The sequence below is a fragment of the Nerophis ophidion genome, linkage group LG29, assembly GCF_033978795.1.
Source record: "Nerophis ophidion isolate RoL-2023_Sa linkage group LG29, RoL_Noph_v1.0, whole genome shotgun sequence".
NCBI lineage: Eukaryota > Metazoa > Chordata > Actinopteri > Syngnathiformes > Syngnathidae > Nerophis > Nerophis ophidion.
Window position 1 is genome coordinate 29,953,624 of NC_084639.1, and position 16,240 is coordinate 29,969,863.

The 16,240-nt window shown below is 39.5% G+C and overlaps 2 protein-coding genes across 2 annotated transcripts in view; one reads left to right on the plus strand and one right to left on the minus strand.

Moving 5' to 3' along the window:
* LOC133546196 (oocyte zinc finger protein XlCOF8.4-like) overlaps positions 1–15,814 on the plus strand; it is a 116,147-nt gene extending 100,333 nt beyond the window's left edge. Inside the window, exon 2 of the mRNA XM_061892092.1 lies at positions 12,270–15,814. Coding sequence (XP_061748076.1) covers positions 12,270–13,390 — 1,121 coding nt within the window. The 3' untranslated portion in view covers positions 13,391–15,814. The remainder of the gene's footprint in view (positions 1–12,269) is intronic.
* LOC133546211 (zinc finger protein 135-like) overlaps positions 1–16,240 on the minus strand; it is a 90,823-nt gene that overhangs the window by 12,018 nt on the left and 62,565 nt on the right. The gene's annotated exons all lie outside the window — the stretch shown is intronic.

Here is a 16,240-nt window from a genome sequence, read left to right on the forward strand (position 1 = left end):
TCTCCGGTAGCTGAGTTGGTAAAGTGAAGGACCAAAAGCGTTCATGTTGATTCCCATAGGGCGGTTGTTCGAGTCCAGCTCGGCCCCATTTACTTTTTACCATGAATTGCTTAACGTGGACCCCGATTTAAACAAGTTGAAAAACTTATTGGGGTGTTACTATTTAGTGGTAAATGGTACGGAATATGTACTGAACTGTTCAATCTACTAATACATAAAAGTTTCAATCAATCAATCATGTTCACATTATTTATTGACTGTATCTAAAAAAGATAAACATATAGTATTATTTAAATGAAGATATGAAATAATCCTAAATGAAATACAATGACTTGGTTTATATTATTGTATATACTAGGTCATAAAATCAGTGTCAGTTGAGTCGGTCCATAGGTTGCCTGTAGGGATTTTTACTGTCCAGTAGATGTCATTATTTAGTGACTCAGTATTGACACAGTATCAATACAGTTTTGCAATGTGTCCAAACGATACATGAAGCCTCATCAACCCATCACTACTTATTAGCGTCCTGCTCACGTCTTTCTCAGTCCATGTGCTTTCACGACAGTTGGCACACTTGACGTTACAAAGCAGTACTGCTCTGTTCAGCTGCCTTCCTTTTTTTTTTTGAAATTTTTATTTATACATTTCAACAATTACAAACAGTAAGCCAAACAACAATATAAAACATTATAAAACATTATGAAAACAGCACAAAACAGTGCCAGGGGGTTGTAAATTCAAAATAACAAAAATAGAATACAAACAAATATATATATATATATATATAATAAACAAAGTGCAAAGCCATAGGTTCATTCAGATTCATTAAATAACTTAAATTTGGAACACAGCATCATCGTTTTCACAGCTTTTTTGTTGTTAGAGGTAGAGAGTGTTTTAATGTAAAGTCCAAAATCTTTTTTAAAGGCACAAAAGATAGGTCGGGTATTAAGAAACTTACATTTATGAATATAAAACTTAGCCAACAAAATAATGAGGTTGCAAAGGTAAAATTCCTTTTCACATTTTTGTTCATACAGTGTAAAACCAAAAATCACATCTTTAAAGCAAAGCACAAATTTGTCATAAATATTGTCCAGGATGAAGCGACAGATGCCTGCCATAGTGATGGAATGTTTTCACAAGTCCAAAACAAGTGGTTAACAGTCTCTGGGTGCATGTTACATAACATCAATGTCCTTCTTCTATTTAACCATCACAGTCTTTACAGGGTAATAGTGATGGATGATTTTAAATGATATCTCTTTGACTTTGTTGGGAAGTAAATACCTGTTAGGAAGGGACCACGTTTTGACCCAACAGATGTCATTTACAACATTATTCCAGAGGGAAATTACATAGGAGACAGACACACAATCATTTCGGAATAAGCTGCGGATTTTTCTTTTTTTTTTTTTTTTTTATCAAAGCAAAGTTTCCCCACAGGAGTGTCAAGTGGATCATTCACAATTTTTACAGCAGAAAGAGGAGGTGTGTAAGCCCTGTACAACATAATAATACCTGTTGGAATGTACAACATAATAACACCTGTTGGGATGTACAACATAATAACACCTGTTGGAATGTACAACATAATAACAACTGTTGGAATGTACAACATAATAACAGGTGTTGGAATGTACAACATAATAACACCTGTTGGAATGGCATCAAATACAATGGAAAATTGTTTGGGAGTCACAGGTATCTTAAAATGGTTGAGAAATTCTTGGTAATTAAAAAGTTGACCTTCCTTATTGAAAAGCTGACTCACTAAAATAATGTTATTGTTAAACCAATTGTTGAGGAAAAGAGATTTCCTTTTGTAACATATGTCTTTATTGTTCCAGATGATATATTTGGTAGGTGAAAAATTATTGTGCTTGTATAAAAGAGAGCATGCTAGAAGGGCTTGTTTGTGGAAGTTTGAGAGTGCAACAGGAATCCTGTCAATGTTAGAATTACACAATAGCAAAAATGTTAGGCCTCCAAGGTTAGAGAATACATGATGAGAAATAAAGTTCCAAATTGAGGTAGGGTCTTTCAGGTAGTGTCTTATCCAATTAATTTTAAAGGTGTTGTTTAGTGTAGTGAAGTCAAGAAAGTTTAGACCACCCTGATTGTAATTGTTCATTATAACTGATTTATTTATATACTGAATTTTGTTTTTCTAAATAAAGTCAACCAGTATTTTGTCAATAGTTTTACATATTTTTGGGTAATAAAGCGTAATCTTACCGGCTGTCCGTTCAGCTTTTGCTTTTGTCACAACTGTGGGTTGTCGTCAAGGATAGCAAACCTTCTCCCACTCTGTGCTGCGGTGGCGTCTTCTGACTTATGCTCTCCTTGATTAGACGCAGCTCTCTAATTATCGGGCTCGCGCACCAGCTGGTGAGACGGGAGCGCGCGGCGCTCTTTCTGCGCGTGAACGTGAATAGATGGGGTGATCATATAAACAGACTGGCTGAACTATATTTTACCTGGGGTTGCCAAGGTGAATAGGGGGTTCGGATGTGCTTTACCAAAAAATATTATTTTATTTTATTTTTTTATTTTTTTAATGGGGTTTGGTTGGTTGCCAGGTCGCTGAGGTTACGAGCACGCGCATCAGCTGACGAGACAGCTATTTGCCGCTAAAGTCACTTTTTAGACTTAAGAGTTCATCTTTCATGTTATCAGTTTGAGAACATTTTTTCCCTCTCTTTCGATTTTTCCTTTCTTTTATTTTAACTGGATCTGTGCACTCTTATTTTATATTAATATTTTCTACCGCTTGTCCCTTTGGGGTCAATTATATCCGTTATTTCGGAATAATTCCCGCCAATAGAGTGATGTTTGTGTACATTAAATTATTCTGATGTACATCGCATCTCATAACTGATACTACTCATTGTTTCCTGGATTAATTATTGTTATTTTATTATTCAAAAGTGAAACCAACGATTCCGGAAACGCTGAAGTAAAAAGTTTGATGTATGTTGCTGTTAAAGTGAGACAACTTGAACAAGTTTGACTCGTTAAAAGTCTGAGCAACAAATGAAGATGCAAACTATTCACTGATTGATGTTGTTGAAAAGAGAAGAGCCTCAATAGAAATGAAAATAAATAAATGAGAGTATTTTGGATGAAATGAGCAAGTAGTAATGAGGTGTAGGGAACAACAATAAAAACACGTGGAAGGGTAAATTTAAATAATTCAGGCAGTAATATCGCTACAATTTCTAGCACTTTCACTCTTGTCATTGCAATAAATGTCGCACGGGGGCGCCACTGAACCCCATCATTAAAGCTTTGTTTGATATACTTTGAATTTATTTTTTAAAAAATAAGACACTCTTTTATATCACATTGTTATTCAAATAAATATTACAGGAAAGAAAAGCATGGTAACAGTAACGGCAGGCAATATTTTGCCTCTTCGTCCCCTCGGCTGTGACGTCATTCCCAGCTTCCGGCGTGAACGGAAGGCAGCGGAAGTGTGCCAACTGTCGTGAAAGCACATCGACGCAGAAAGCCGCAAGTAGGACTAATAAGTCACTCTTATTATTTGTTCTCCAGTTTGAAATATTTACGGCCTATAAAATACATCTTTGATTCTTTAGTAAAGGATAAAGTGGTCTCGATGCGCTAGAAGCACTGTGCCGCTTCTCGTGCTATCTTTGCTTGTTAGTTAGCTTAGCTGGCTAGTTAGCTTAGCTTGTTAGCTGCTAACAAAGAGACGAGGACGTTATCAACACATCGCTAAGTAGAGATCAAGTGTGAGAGTAAAGTGTTGTGATTGTGTGAAAATGTGCGAAAGAAGGATAGCAAAGTATGAGGAGGAACTTTGTCCAACAAAAGAGGAGGACGAGCGACAACGTCAACTACTGGACGTTTATTATAAGAAACATCATCAAGTTGTGTTACACAGAACAGGTTTGTTTACTTTTTACTCTCACATCTTTACTAACTTTATATTTGATGAATAACACTATGCTTAATATATTGTGTATAAGAAGTTGTGTTGTCTTGTGAGGATGATGCATTCCGTCTGCTACTTGCAACGTGGTCTTGCAACCACGTGGTTGTCTGTGTTCTGTGGAATGTAACTACTAAAGATGAGTTACACATCCCAGTCCATTTGTACTACAAACTGTCAGTGGTGGAACAAGTCAGAGCCGGGCCGGGGGCATGACACAAATAATAAAGCTAATTCTACCATCATTTTACAACATACACATGCCAGAAAGGCATGTGTATCTTTAACCAGGTTTTAAAACGTTTCAAAACCATTTCTGCTGAAATTTGCATTTTCCCGACATGCATTTATTTTCCCACTTTCACCACAGCATCAACCCGTTCACAGGATGTAGAAAACATATCAAAGGGGATCTGTTTTTTTCTTTTAACTGTGCCTATTGTTCACAAACCTTATGTTAGACATTAACATGTTTTGTTTTTTATTTTTTATGAATTCTAAGTTCTAAAGAAACGTCAGCAAAATCTTAACTATCCTAGATTTATCAATGGAGTCAATGGGATCACCTCTATTCCGCTCACTAAGCCCCCTAAATAAGAATTAGTTGATCAATGTAATATACCCAGAAGTCATTTTTTAATCGCTATCTCTAAAACATCCTGTAAAAATGCATATCCTTTGGAAATATGCCTTACAATAGCCACAAACTGGAGGATACATTTTTAATTAGGATACGATTTGAATAAATAATGTAAAGGTTGAATGGAAATTTCCAGGGTGTATCCCCTCTTCTGCCCACCTGTAAGTCCAAAAGGGAAAACAAAAGGGAAAAGCGGTAGAAAATGGATGGATGGATAGGAAAAAAGCACATCATCGACATGCCTCAAATGTTTCCTTTTTAAAGGGGAACCTTATCAGCAGACCCATGTAAGCGTCAATATATACTTTGATGTTGCAGAAAAAAGACCGTATATTTTTTTAACCGATTTCCGAACTCTAAATGGGTACATTTTGGCGAGTTATACGCCTTTCAGTTTATCGCTTCAGGAGCGATGACGTCAGAATGTGACGTCACCTAGGTAATGAAGCCGCCATTTTCATTTTCTCAAACACAGCGTCTCCGCTCTGTTATTTTCCGTTTTTTCATGCCTTGTCGGTGTGTTGTCGGAGGGTGTAACAACACTAACAGGGAGGGATTCAAGTTGCACCACTGGCCCAAAGATGCGAAAGTGGCAAGAAATCGGCCGCCAGACCCCCATTGAATGTGCCGCAGTGTCTGCACATTTTACCGGCGATGCTAAGGCAGACATGGCACAGAGATGTATGGATAACCTGCAGATGCATTTGCAACGATGAAGTCAACAAAATCACAAAGGTGAGTTTTGTTGATGTTGTTGACTTATGTGCTAATCAGACTTATTTGGTCGCATCGTGACTGCCAGCTAATCGATGTTAACATGCTATTTAAGCTAGCTGTATGTACAATTGAAACTATTTTTAAATCCAGCGTTTCCCTCCACCCACATTTAATGCCAAACAAACACTTACCAATCGACGGGTTTAAGTTGATCCAGTTTCACAAGATGCGAAACTTCCGATCGTTGGTCTGCACATTTTACCGGCGGCGCTAAGGCAAACATGGCCGAATAGCGTCAATAGTTATTCGCTCAATAGCTTCAGTTTGTTATTCAATTTAGTTTTCGCTATCTGCCTCCATACTCTATCCGTTTCAATACATGTGTAATCCGTGGAATCGCTTAAACCGTTGAAATCCGAGTCTGAATCCGAGCTAATGTCGCTATATCTTGCTGTGGTAACCGCCATGTTGTTTGTATTGGCAGCACTGGATGACCTCACAGGAAAATGGACAGTGGCTTCGAAGATAGCTAAAATAAGGCACTTTAAAGCTTTTTTTAAGGATATTCCGGGACGGGTAACATTTTGGAAAAAAAAACTTCAAAGAATAAAACAAGCCACTGGGGACTGATTTTTATTGGTTTTAAGCCTTTTGAAATTGTGATAATGTTCCCCTTTAAGGTCAAGACAAGTGTTGCCTTAAAGGAGGGCTCATATTTTAGGGCACCAAGGCAAGTTAGAAGGGCACCAAGGCAAATGTTATTTTCTTTCCAGTTTGTTGATTAAATGCAGAGTCGCTCACATTTATTTGTGCAATAAATCTTTGAACAATTTTGACCCGTACTTTGGGTCAAAGCATAATAATTGTGTAAATGCATCAATAAGTACATTATGCTTGTGTAAGGTGCTTTTTTTTTTTAACCTTTATTTTGTTAGCGCAGTCAGACCTATTATTCTGAAGGGGGAAGTGTGTTGCTGTTCTCAGAACGATGTGTGGAGGCGACACTTGCGACTGCTGTCCTGTTTCTACATTATTCCAACATTGACGATGTCGTTCACAACAACACAAGCAGATGAGATGTGTTGCAGGTGTATGGATTTTCCTTGCCAGTTTTAGCTTCGTAGCTTAGTCGCTATTCCAAATGACCGCCTAAAGGACGGGACAATTGTGTGTTTAAAGGATGAATGAGTGGTCCAGAACACATTTTCCATCCATCCATCTTCTTCTGCTTATCCGAGGTCGGGTCGTGGGGTCAGCAGCCTAAGCAGAGAAACCCAGACTTCCCTCTCCCCAGCCACTTCGTCCAGTTCCTCCCGGGGGATCTCGAGGCATTCCCAGGCCTGCCGGAAGACATAGTCTTCACTATGTGTCCTGGGTCTTCCCCGTGGCCCGAACCAACTCATCTGGCTCCTCTCCATGTGGAGGAGCAGCAGCTTTACTTTGAGTTCCTCCCGGATGACAGAGCTTCTCACCCTATCTCTAAGGGAGAGCCCCGCCACCCGGCGGAAGAAGCTCATTTCGGCAGCTTGTACCCGTGATCTTGTCCTTCGGTCATAACCCAAAGCTCATGACCATAGGTGAGGATGGGAACGTAGATTGAACAATAAATTGAGAGCTTTGCCTTCCGGCTCAGCTCCTTCTTCATCAAAACGGATCGATAAAGTGTCCGCATTACTGAAGACGCCGCACCCATCCGCCTGTTGATCTCACGATCCACTCTTCCCTCACTCGTGAACAAAACTCCGAGGTACTTGAACTCCTCCACTTGAAGCAAGATCTCCTCCCCAAGCCGGATATTGGCAATCCACCCATTTCCGGGTGAGAACCATGGACTCGGACTTGGAGGTGCTGATTTCCATCCCAGTCGCTTCACACTCTACTGAAACTGATCCAGTGAGAGCTGAATATATTGGCCAGATGAACCCACCAGGACCACATTATCTGCAAAAAGCAGAGACTTAATCCTGCAGCCACCAAACCACATCCCCTCAACGCCCTGACTGCGCATAAAAATTCTATCCATAAAAGTTACGAACAGAATCGGTAACAAAGTGCAGCCTTGACGGAGTCCAAGCCTCACTGGAAAGGTGTCTGACTTACTGCCGGCGATGCGGACCAAGCTCTGACACTGATCATACAAGGAGCGGACCGCCACAATAAGACTCTCTGTGCCTTGTCCGAGTCCACAAAGCACATGTAGACTGGTTGGGCAAACTCCCATGTACCCTCAAGGACTCTGCTGAGAGTATAGCTGGTCCACAGTTCCACGACCGGGACGAAAACCACACTGTTCCTCCTGAATCCGAGGTTCGGCTATTTGTCGTAGCCTCCTCTCCAGTACACCGGAATAGACCTTACCGGCAAGGCATTATTTTCTCTAACAAATGTTGCTTCTTCTAAGAATGACAACATTTCTCTTATATTTGTGTCAATTTCCCTAATATTGTGCAGTGAACAGTAGATTTTGTTTTATTAGCCAATTCTGTGACTCCGTAAGTCATTGTTGAAATAATATGCTTTATTTTTTTTGTTGAGTTCAGTGATTATTGACTAGATTATTACTTTGGGAAGGTGAGAGAAGAAGAGTTGTGGTCTTGTGAGAATTGTCTGGTTTGTCCATCCTAGGCCACCGTAGGTCACGTGTGGTGCATCACCAGACCTGCTAATGTTAGCCAAGTTAGCTGCTCATGCGTGTTGGAGTGGAGACGGCTGAGGGGAGTCGTGTATGAAACAAGCTCAGCTTCCTCATGAAGGTGACGTGATGATGTCACATAAGGACTACACTCACAAAAGAATGGCAACGTTTGGGCCCCCAGACCAGCTTTATTTGTGCCATATTGAGGCAGCGCTTTTTTACGCTTTCAGACCAAACGAACAAAAGAAGGCCTTTTGTATGCAGTTCGAGAGCCGCAGCCGGAGAAAATAAACACACAGTGTATCCATGACTGCAAAGTTCATCGACCGTTTGTCTGATTGATTGACTAATGTTTTAATACCTCTGGACATTGACTTGAAATATTTCTGTCAATCACACAAACATGCTTGTGGGGGAGTTTTCTGTGTCTACGTACCTTCCACACATGCGTACACCCACCGGAGTGACATTTTTCCAAGTTGCACCATCCCCACATTTTTCAACCTATTCAAACCATTCCAACATCAACTCATTCCACTCATCCTGGACATTCAAACTAACACTTTCTCAAGTTCCAAACGAAATTTCAATTTTCCTTTAAATTCAAACTCTTCACCATTTAAACCAGGGGTCTGAAACTCAATGTACATGGGGGCCACTGGATGCAGAAACTGGGTGAGGCTGGGCCGCAAGAAAAGATTTCTTAAAAAATGTAACATGCGCTTTTTAATGAATTCACTTTCTATGAATGGCTTTCCCGCCCTAGCAACATACTTGCCAATCCTCACCATTTTTCCGGGAGACTCCTGAATTTCAGTGCACCTCCCGACAATCTACCGGTGCAACCATTCTCCCCAATTTTTACCAATTTTCACCCGGCCGACATTATTAAGGGCTGCCGTGACTGCACTGCCTTTAACGTCCTCTACAACATTGGTTCTCAACATTTTTTCAGTGATGTACCCCCTGTGAACATTTTTCTAATTCAAGTACCCCCTAATCAGAGCCATGCATTTTTGGTTGAAAAAAAAGAGATAAAGAAGTAAAATACAGCACTATGTCATCAGTGTCTGATTTATTCAATTGTATAACAGTGCAAAATATTGCTCATTTGTAGTGGTCTTTCTTGAAATATTTGGAAAAAAAGATATAAACATAAATAAAAAAACTTGTTGAAAAGTAAACAAGTGATTTAATTATAAATCAAGATTTCTACACATAGAAGTAATCATCAACTTAAAGTGTCCTCTTTGGGGATTGTAATAGAGATCCATCTGGATTCATCAACTTACTTCTAAATATTTCTTCACAAAAAAAAACAAAAAAACTTTAACATCAATAGTTATGGAACATGTCCACAAAAAGTCTAGCTGTCAACACTGAATGTTGGATTTTTTAAATTATTTTTTCAGTTTATAAACTTACATTCATATTTCATTGAAGTATTATTCAACAAACATATTTATAAAGGATTTATGAATTGCTGTTTTTTTTTAGAATGTTTTTAATAAATCTCACTTGTCCCTTGGCATACCTTCAAGTACCTTTCAGGGGTTTGCGCACCCCCTAAAAGAGGACTACTGCTCCACTACATGTCATCGCGCACGCTTTTATATCACACAACCAACATGCCGGCTCCACAACATGTTGTATGAATCTTGTGCAGAACAACGTACGTGGCTGCAAGACGTACTTGTTCAACAGCCATACAGGTCACACTGAGGGTGGCTGTATAAACAACTTTAACACTGTTACAAATATGCGCCACACTGTGAACCGACACCAAACAAGAATGACAAACACATTTTGGGAAAATTTCCGCACACTAACACAAATGCAGCCCTAACTCTCCCGGGCTACAATATACAACACCTCAACCGACGCAAGTAGGGAGGGTAGGGGGTTGGTGGTAGCGGTGGTGTGTATATTGTAGCCCGGAAGAGTTGGGTCTGCATGGGATTCTGGGTAATTGTTCTGTTGTGTTTATGTTGTGTTATGATGCAGATGTTCTCCCGAAATGTGTTTGTCATTCTTGTTTGGTGTGGGTTCACAATCTGGCACATATTTGTAACAGTCTTAAAGTTTTTTCTTACGGCCACCCTTAGTGTGACGTGTGTAGCTGTTGATCAAATATATCTTGCAATAACACACATAGATATTTCATGGCCAGATGCAACATACAACTAGGCTTGCACGCTGTCAGTTCATGATGTAGGGGGCGCTAAAGGCAGCACCCTTATGGCACTCCCTGAATATTTTTGATCTGGTACAAATCTATAGGGGCTTTGAGAAAATTGATGCCCTGAAATTCAGGGGTCTCCCGGGAAAATTGGGGATGTTGGCAAGTATGACTCTGTCAAGCGCCATTCATATTAAACTCGCGGGCCGCACCAACATTAAATTGTCATATCAAAGTGCGGGCCGCATAATAACGTCTCACGGGCCGCATGTTTGAGACCCCTGATTTAAACCATTTTAACATTCAAACTATTCTTACATTCACACTACATTCTGTCAGCAATTCAGTTCAATATCAGCATTGGAGCATTCACACGCAATTCCTTGAAAAATTGCCTCATCTACTTATTATTATTATTGTTATTATTATTATTAAATGTAGCTTACCATATTGCTGAAAAATGTAACTTTCCCTTGGAGATTAATAAAGTACAGTATTTCCTTGAATTGCCCCGCCGGGGCGCTAATTAATTTAAAACCTCTTCTCACTCCGGCATTTACCAAAGGGATGTGGTAAAGGCAAGCATGCGGTAATTATTATAAAACCTCTTCTCACTCCAGCACTTACCAAAGACATGCGGTAAAATTAGTCCTGCGCTTAAAAATTTGAGTGTGATGTAAGGATACCATCATGAAAAGCACATTTAATTAAAAAAAACACGTTATTATGGTCTTACCTTTACTTATAAATGATGTCTATGCACAGCTCCTTCTGATCAAAAGCATCGATAACTTGTTTATAGAAGTCTTCCTTATCTTTCTTCAGGTTCAAAGTCTCTCTGTCTCGATGGAGATCTTCCTTTATCACCTCCTGCTTCGATTGAAAGTCCAGTTTTGAAAATTGTTTTATTTTAGATATATGTAATCCTCCATGTTAAAAGTGCAAGCAAGAGAAACAAATAAACACACGCTGCTCACTCTTGCTGCTTGTTGTCACTTCTTCTTCAGCCGAGTAGTCGCAAGAAGGATCACTAGCGCCCTCTACCACCAAGAGGCGGGAGTCATTTAATGACTCATATTTGACACACGCAGCTACGGTATATTAATAAAACATAGCTGCTTACTGTTCTTTTTAGCATCTTCAACAGCTTGGACCTTAAATCCTACTGAATAGCGCTTAATCTTTTTCCCTTGATGCGATTTCAAATTATTGAAATCAGTGTCCTCCATTTTGAAAATGATGACAGGTGAAGTGTCACTCGTGACGTGACGAGTGTGACCCGGCGGAAATTCTAGGCATATGCTAATTATTTAGCGAAACGAGTTTGACTCGGGGTTCATCCTGAGCCGGCGGTAATGCTAAGCACGCGCTAATTAGTTTGCGAAACGAGTTAGATCCAGCAGTAATTCTAGGCAGGCGCATACTATATACCCGGCGGCAATTCAAGGAAATACGGTCTGTCTGATACTGATTTTGATTGAATGTGTGGACTGCATGAATGATGCCTTTTCAATTCTCACTCTAACCCAATTTGAGTGTCTAGAAACGCACTAAATTAATATAATCCATTATTACTATCATTCATAAGGTAAACAAGTTATCTTTTGAAGGTGTAGTCAGTAATCTGATTACTTCTTCCCAGTTTAACTGTGGTGACACTATCTAAATGAAAGCAAAACAGATGTCATCTTTCTTGGCCAAGATGTTGACTGTGCTCATGCTTCTTTTATAACAGACATGTCTCTAAAGATGAATGTGAAAATGACTAATTATTGTCCACCAGCAGGGGGAGCTCATCACTAGTACTACTGTGTGGAGGCTGGCATGTGTTACATTATTTCCTGTGTGTGTATGACTTATTCAGAGGGAGAACAGCACACTTTCACGTATGGCGTCTACCATTAAGGATTGCAGGAATGACTTTTAGGAAGTTTTTATATGAATAAGATGGATTGGATGTTGGCCTGGGAAGACATTCCCCTGAAAGTCTTCTTCATGTGTCAGCTGGAAGTACCCTGACTGCTGTGAGGGGAAACTGATGAGATTGTGAGATCATATGTTGGTGCAGGACATTGTCTCATGTGACTGAGCAAAACTGGACTTTTCTGAAGAATGTTTGTTTTCTCCTGTCCCGCAGACCTCGATGAAGAACATCTTCCTCGTGAGCAGGAGGTGGAACCACAGTACCCCCACATACACAAGGAAGAAGGGGTACCACATTCCCAACACATCAAAGAGGGAGGAGAGGAGCCACATCCCCCCCACATTAAAGAGGAAGACGAGAAGCCACAGACCCATAATGTTAAACTGACCCTTCACATTAAAGGGCAAGTGGAGGACCCACTGAACTTACACATCAAAAAGGAAGAGGAGGACTCACTGACCCCCAACTTTAAAGAGGAAGAGGAGGACCAAGAGCCGCCGCAGATTAAAGAGGAAGAGGAGGAAAAGGGCATCAGTCAGCCTAAATGGTTGGAGGAGTTCCCAGTGACTGGTGTCCCTGTGAAGAGTGAAGATGATGAGGTGAAAGGTGAAAGTGAGGAGTGGGGAGGGGGGGAGCCTCCAAGCAGCAGCTCAACACAACACATGACAACAGAAGCTGATGGAGACCACTGTGGAGGATCACAAGCAGACAAGCTCTTAGCTCCACTATCAGATAGTGAGGACACAACGTCACACTCTCCTGACACTGATGATGAAGACTCTAAAGATGATAAGACATGTCACACTGACAACACTCACTTCACATGTTCTCACTGTCACAAAACCTTTAAATACCATAGTTCTCTGAAATTACACATAAGATCACACACTGGAGAAAAACCTTTTTCTTGTTCACTCTGTAGTAAAGGTTTTACACAACGTCAGAATTTGAAAGTACACATGAGAACACACACTGGTGAAAAAACTTTTTCCTGTACAATCTGTAGTGAAGGTTTTGTAGAAAGTCGCAATTTGAAAAAACACATGAGGACACACACTGGAGAAAGACCTTTTGTTTGTTCAACCTGTGGTAAAGGTTTGGCAGACAGTAACAATTTGAAAAGACACATGAGAACACACACTGGTGAAAAGCCTTTTTCCTGTTCAACCTGTGGTAAAGGTTTTACACAAAGTCAACATTTGAAAAGACACATGAGGACACACACCGGTGAAAAACCTTTGTCTTGTTCAATCTGTGGTAAAGGTTTTACACAAAGTAGTAGTTTGAAAACACACATGAGAACACACACTGGTGAAAAATCGCATTCCTGTTGAATCTGCAACAGAAGCTTTTGTTGACGATCAAAGCTTGTAGCACACATGAGAAGACACCCAGGAGAGAAAGTGTTGAGTTGCAGTGTGTGTGGTGAAAGATTGTCTTCTAAGTACCAGTGTAAGAAACACAAGTGTGCTGGTGAGAACAGCAGCAGCAAATGAAACTGCAGGATTTGAAATAAACTCTCAAGACTTTCATTTTGACTTTCTAACAACTTCAGCACATATAACATGTGTGACATTGTTGTTTGTCTAACAATCTGTTTAATACATTTCTACATTTATAGATTAGATATTTTATATTACTGCTTTTTTCAGTCAAGTAAATGCATTAATATGCAACATTGTGTACTTATATTAAAAAATGGACGGAACAATTTGAGTAAAAAGGTGAGAGTAAACAATAAAAGACATATTTTACATGCAATAAACATTTTGTGCACACACACACACACATATATATATATATATATATATATATACAGTGAAGATAATAAGTATTTGAACACCCTGCTATTTTGCTAGTTCTCCCACTTAGAAATCATTGAGGGGTCTGAAAATTTCACAGTAGGTGCATGTCCACTGTATGACAGATAACCTAAAAAGAAAATTCCAGAAATCAAAACCTATGATTTTTGAACAATTTATTCGTGTGATACAGCTGAAAATAAGTATTTGAACACCAACATTAATATTTGGTAGAGTAGCCTTTGTTTGCAATTACAGAGGTCAAACATTTCCTGTAGTTCTTCAGCAGGTTTGTACAGACTGCAGGAGGGATTTTGGCCCACTCCTCCACTCAGGTCTTCTCTAGATCAGTCAGGTTTCTGGGTTGTCGCTGAGTAACACAGACTTTCAGCTCCCTCCAAAGATTTTTAATTGGATTTAGGTCTGGAGACTGGCTAGGACACCCCGGAACCTTGATATGGTTCTTAATGAGCCACTTCTTTGTTTTCCTGGCTGTGTGCTTTGGGTCATTGTCATGTTGGAAGATCCAGCCACGACTCATCTTCAATGATCTGACTGAGGGAAGGAGATTTTTGGCCAAAATCTCACAATACATGGCTGCAGTCATCCTCTCCTTAATACAGTACAGTCGTCCTGTTCCATGAGCAGAAAAACACCCCCAAAGCATGATGCTACCACCCCCATGCTTCACAGTAGGGATGGTGATCTTGGGATGGTACGCATCATTCTTCTTCCTCCAAACACACATAGTGGAATTATGACCAAAAAGGTCAATTTGGGTCTCATCTGTCCACAAAACTTTCTCCCATTAATCCTCTGGATCATCCAAATGGTCATCGGCAAACTTAAGACGGGCCTTAACATGTTCTGGTTTAAGCAGGGAACCTTCCGTGCCATGCATGATTTCAAACCATGACGTCTTAGTGTATTACCAACAGTCACCATGGAAACAGTGGTCCCAGCTCATTTCAGCTCATTTCAGGTCATTGACCAAGTCCTGCCGTGTAGTCCTGGGCTGATTCCTCACCTTTCTTAGCATCATTGAGACCCCACCAGGTGATATATTGCACGGAGCTCCACTCTGATTGAGATTGAGCGTCATGTTTAGCTTCTTCCATTTTCTAATGATTGCTCCAACAGTGGACCTTTTATCACCAAGCTACTTGGCAATTTCTCCAGAGCCCTTTCCATCTTTGTGGAGTTGTACACTATTGTGTCTGGTGTCTTTGGACAGCTCTTTGCTCTTAGCCATGCTGAATGTGTGGGTCTTTCTGATCGTATGGGGTGGACAGGTGTCTTTATGCAGCTAACGACATCACACAGGTGCATCTGATTCAGGATAATACAGTGGAGTGGAGGAGGACTTTTAAAGGCGGACTAACATGTCTTTGAGGGTCAGAATTTTAGCTGATAGACAGGTGTTCAAATACTTATTTTCAGCTGTAATACACAAATAAATTGTTAAAAAATCATAGATTGTGATTTCTGGATTTTTCTTTTTAGGTTATCTGTCATACAGTGGACATGCAACTACCATGAACATTTTGGACCCCTCAATGATTTCTAAGTGGAGGAACTTGCAAAATAGCAGGGTGTTCAAATACTTATTTTCTTGACTGTATGTTCTGGTTCACATCTGAAACATCTTCTGGACCACTTCAGGAAGCATATTATTATTTACTTTATACATCATTTGAACAGTTGTCTTTTATTCACTTTTAAAATGTGTGATTTTATGAATCATTTGATGGGTCTCTATAATGTATTTTGTTAATTATCGTTATTACCCTGAATCATGATGGTTGTGTTGTGATTATTTTATATGTATGTCCCCAGGCCTTTATGCAGTATAAAAGTGAGAGAAAACAGCATATGTTGTTTTGTGGAAAGATGGCTTTGTTTTAAAAATCTTACATTTGTGGATACATCAAATACATCCAGTATTGTGTTTAAAAATGTGTTTTTTGTTTTTTCTCTTTTTTAACATCCCCAAAACAACATCAATATCAGTCAAAGTTTGGAGTGTCAGGCAAAAGCCAATATTGTACATCATCCCACAGAGATTTACTTTGCATACATTCTTAAAATGAACTGTTTATTGTGTTTCCCTATCACAGAACGAACAAGTGTTGTATCCAATTGCAAAACAACATCTTAAAAATTAAATGAAGTTATGAGTATTGTTTTGTTCCAGAGAAAATACAGTAAAGAATTCATAGTAAATAGTTGAAAAAATGACATACTGTAATTCAAATATTTTGAATGAAAGCCTTCTTAATTTTTGTAATTATTTTTATTTGCAGGTCGTAGTTAATGAAATTTTCAAATAATAAAACACTTTTATCAGTCAATAATTGCATCAGTGACCAAATACCTTTTTCA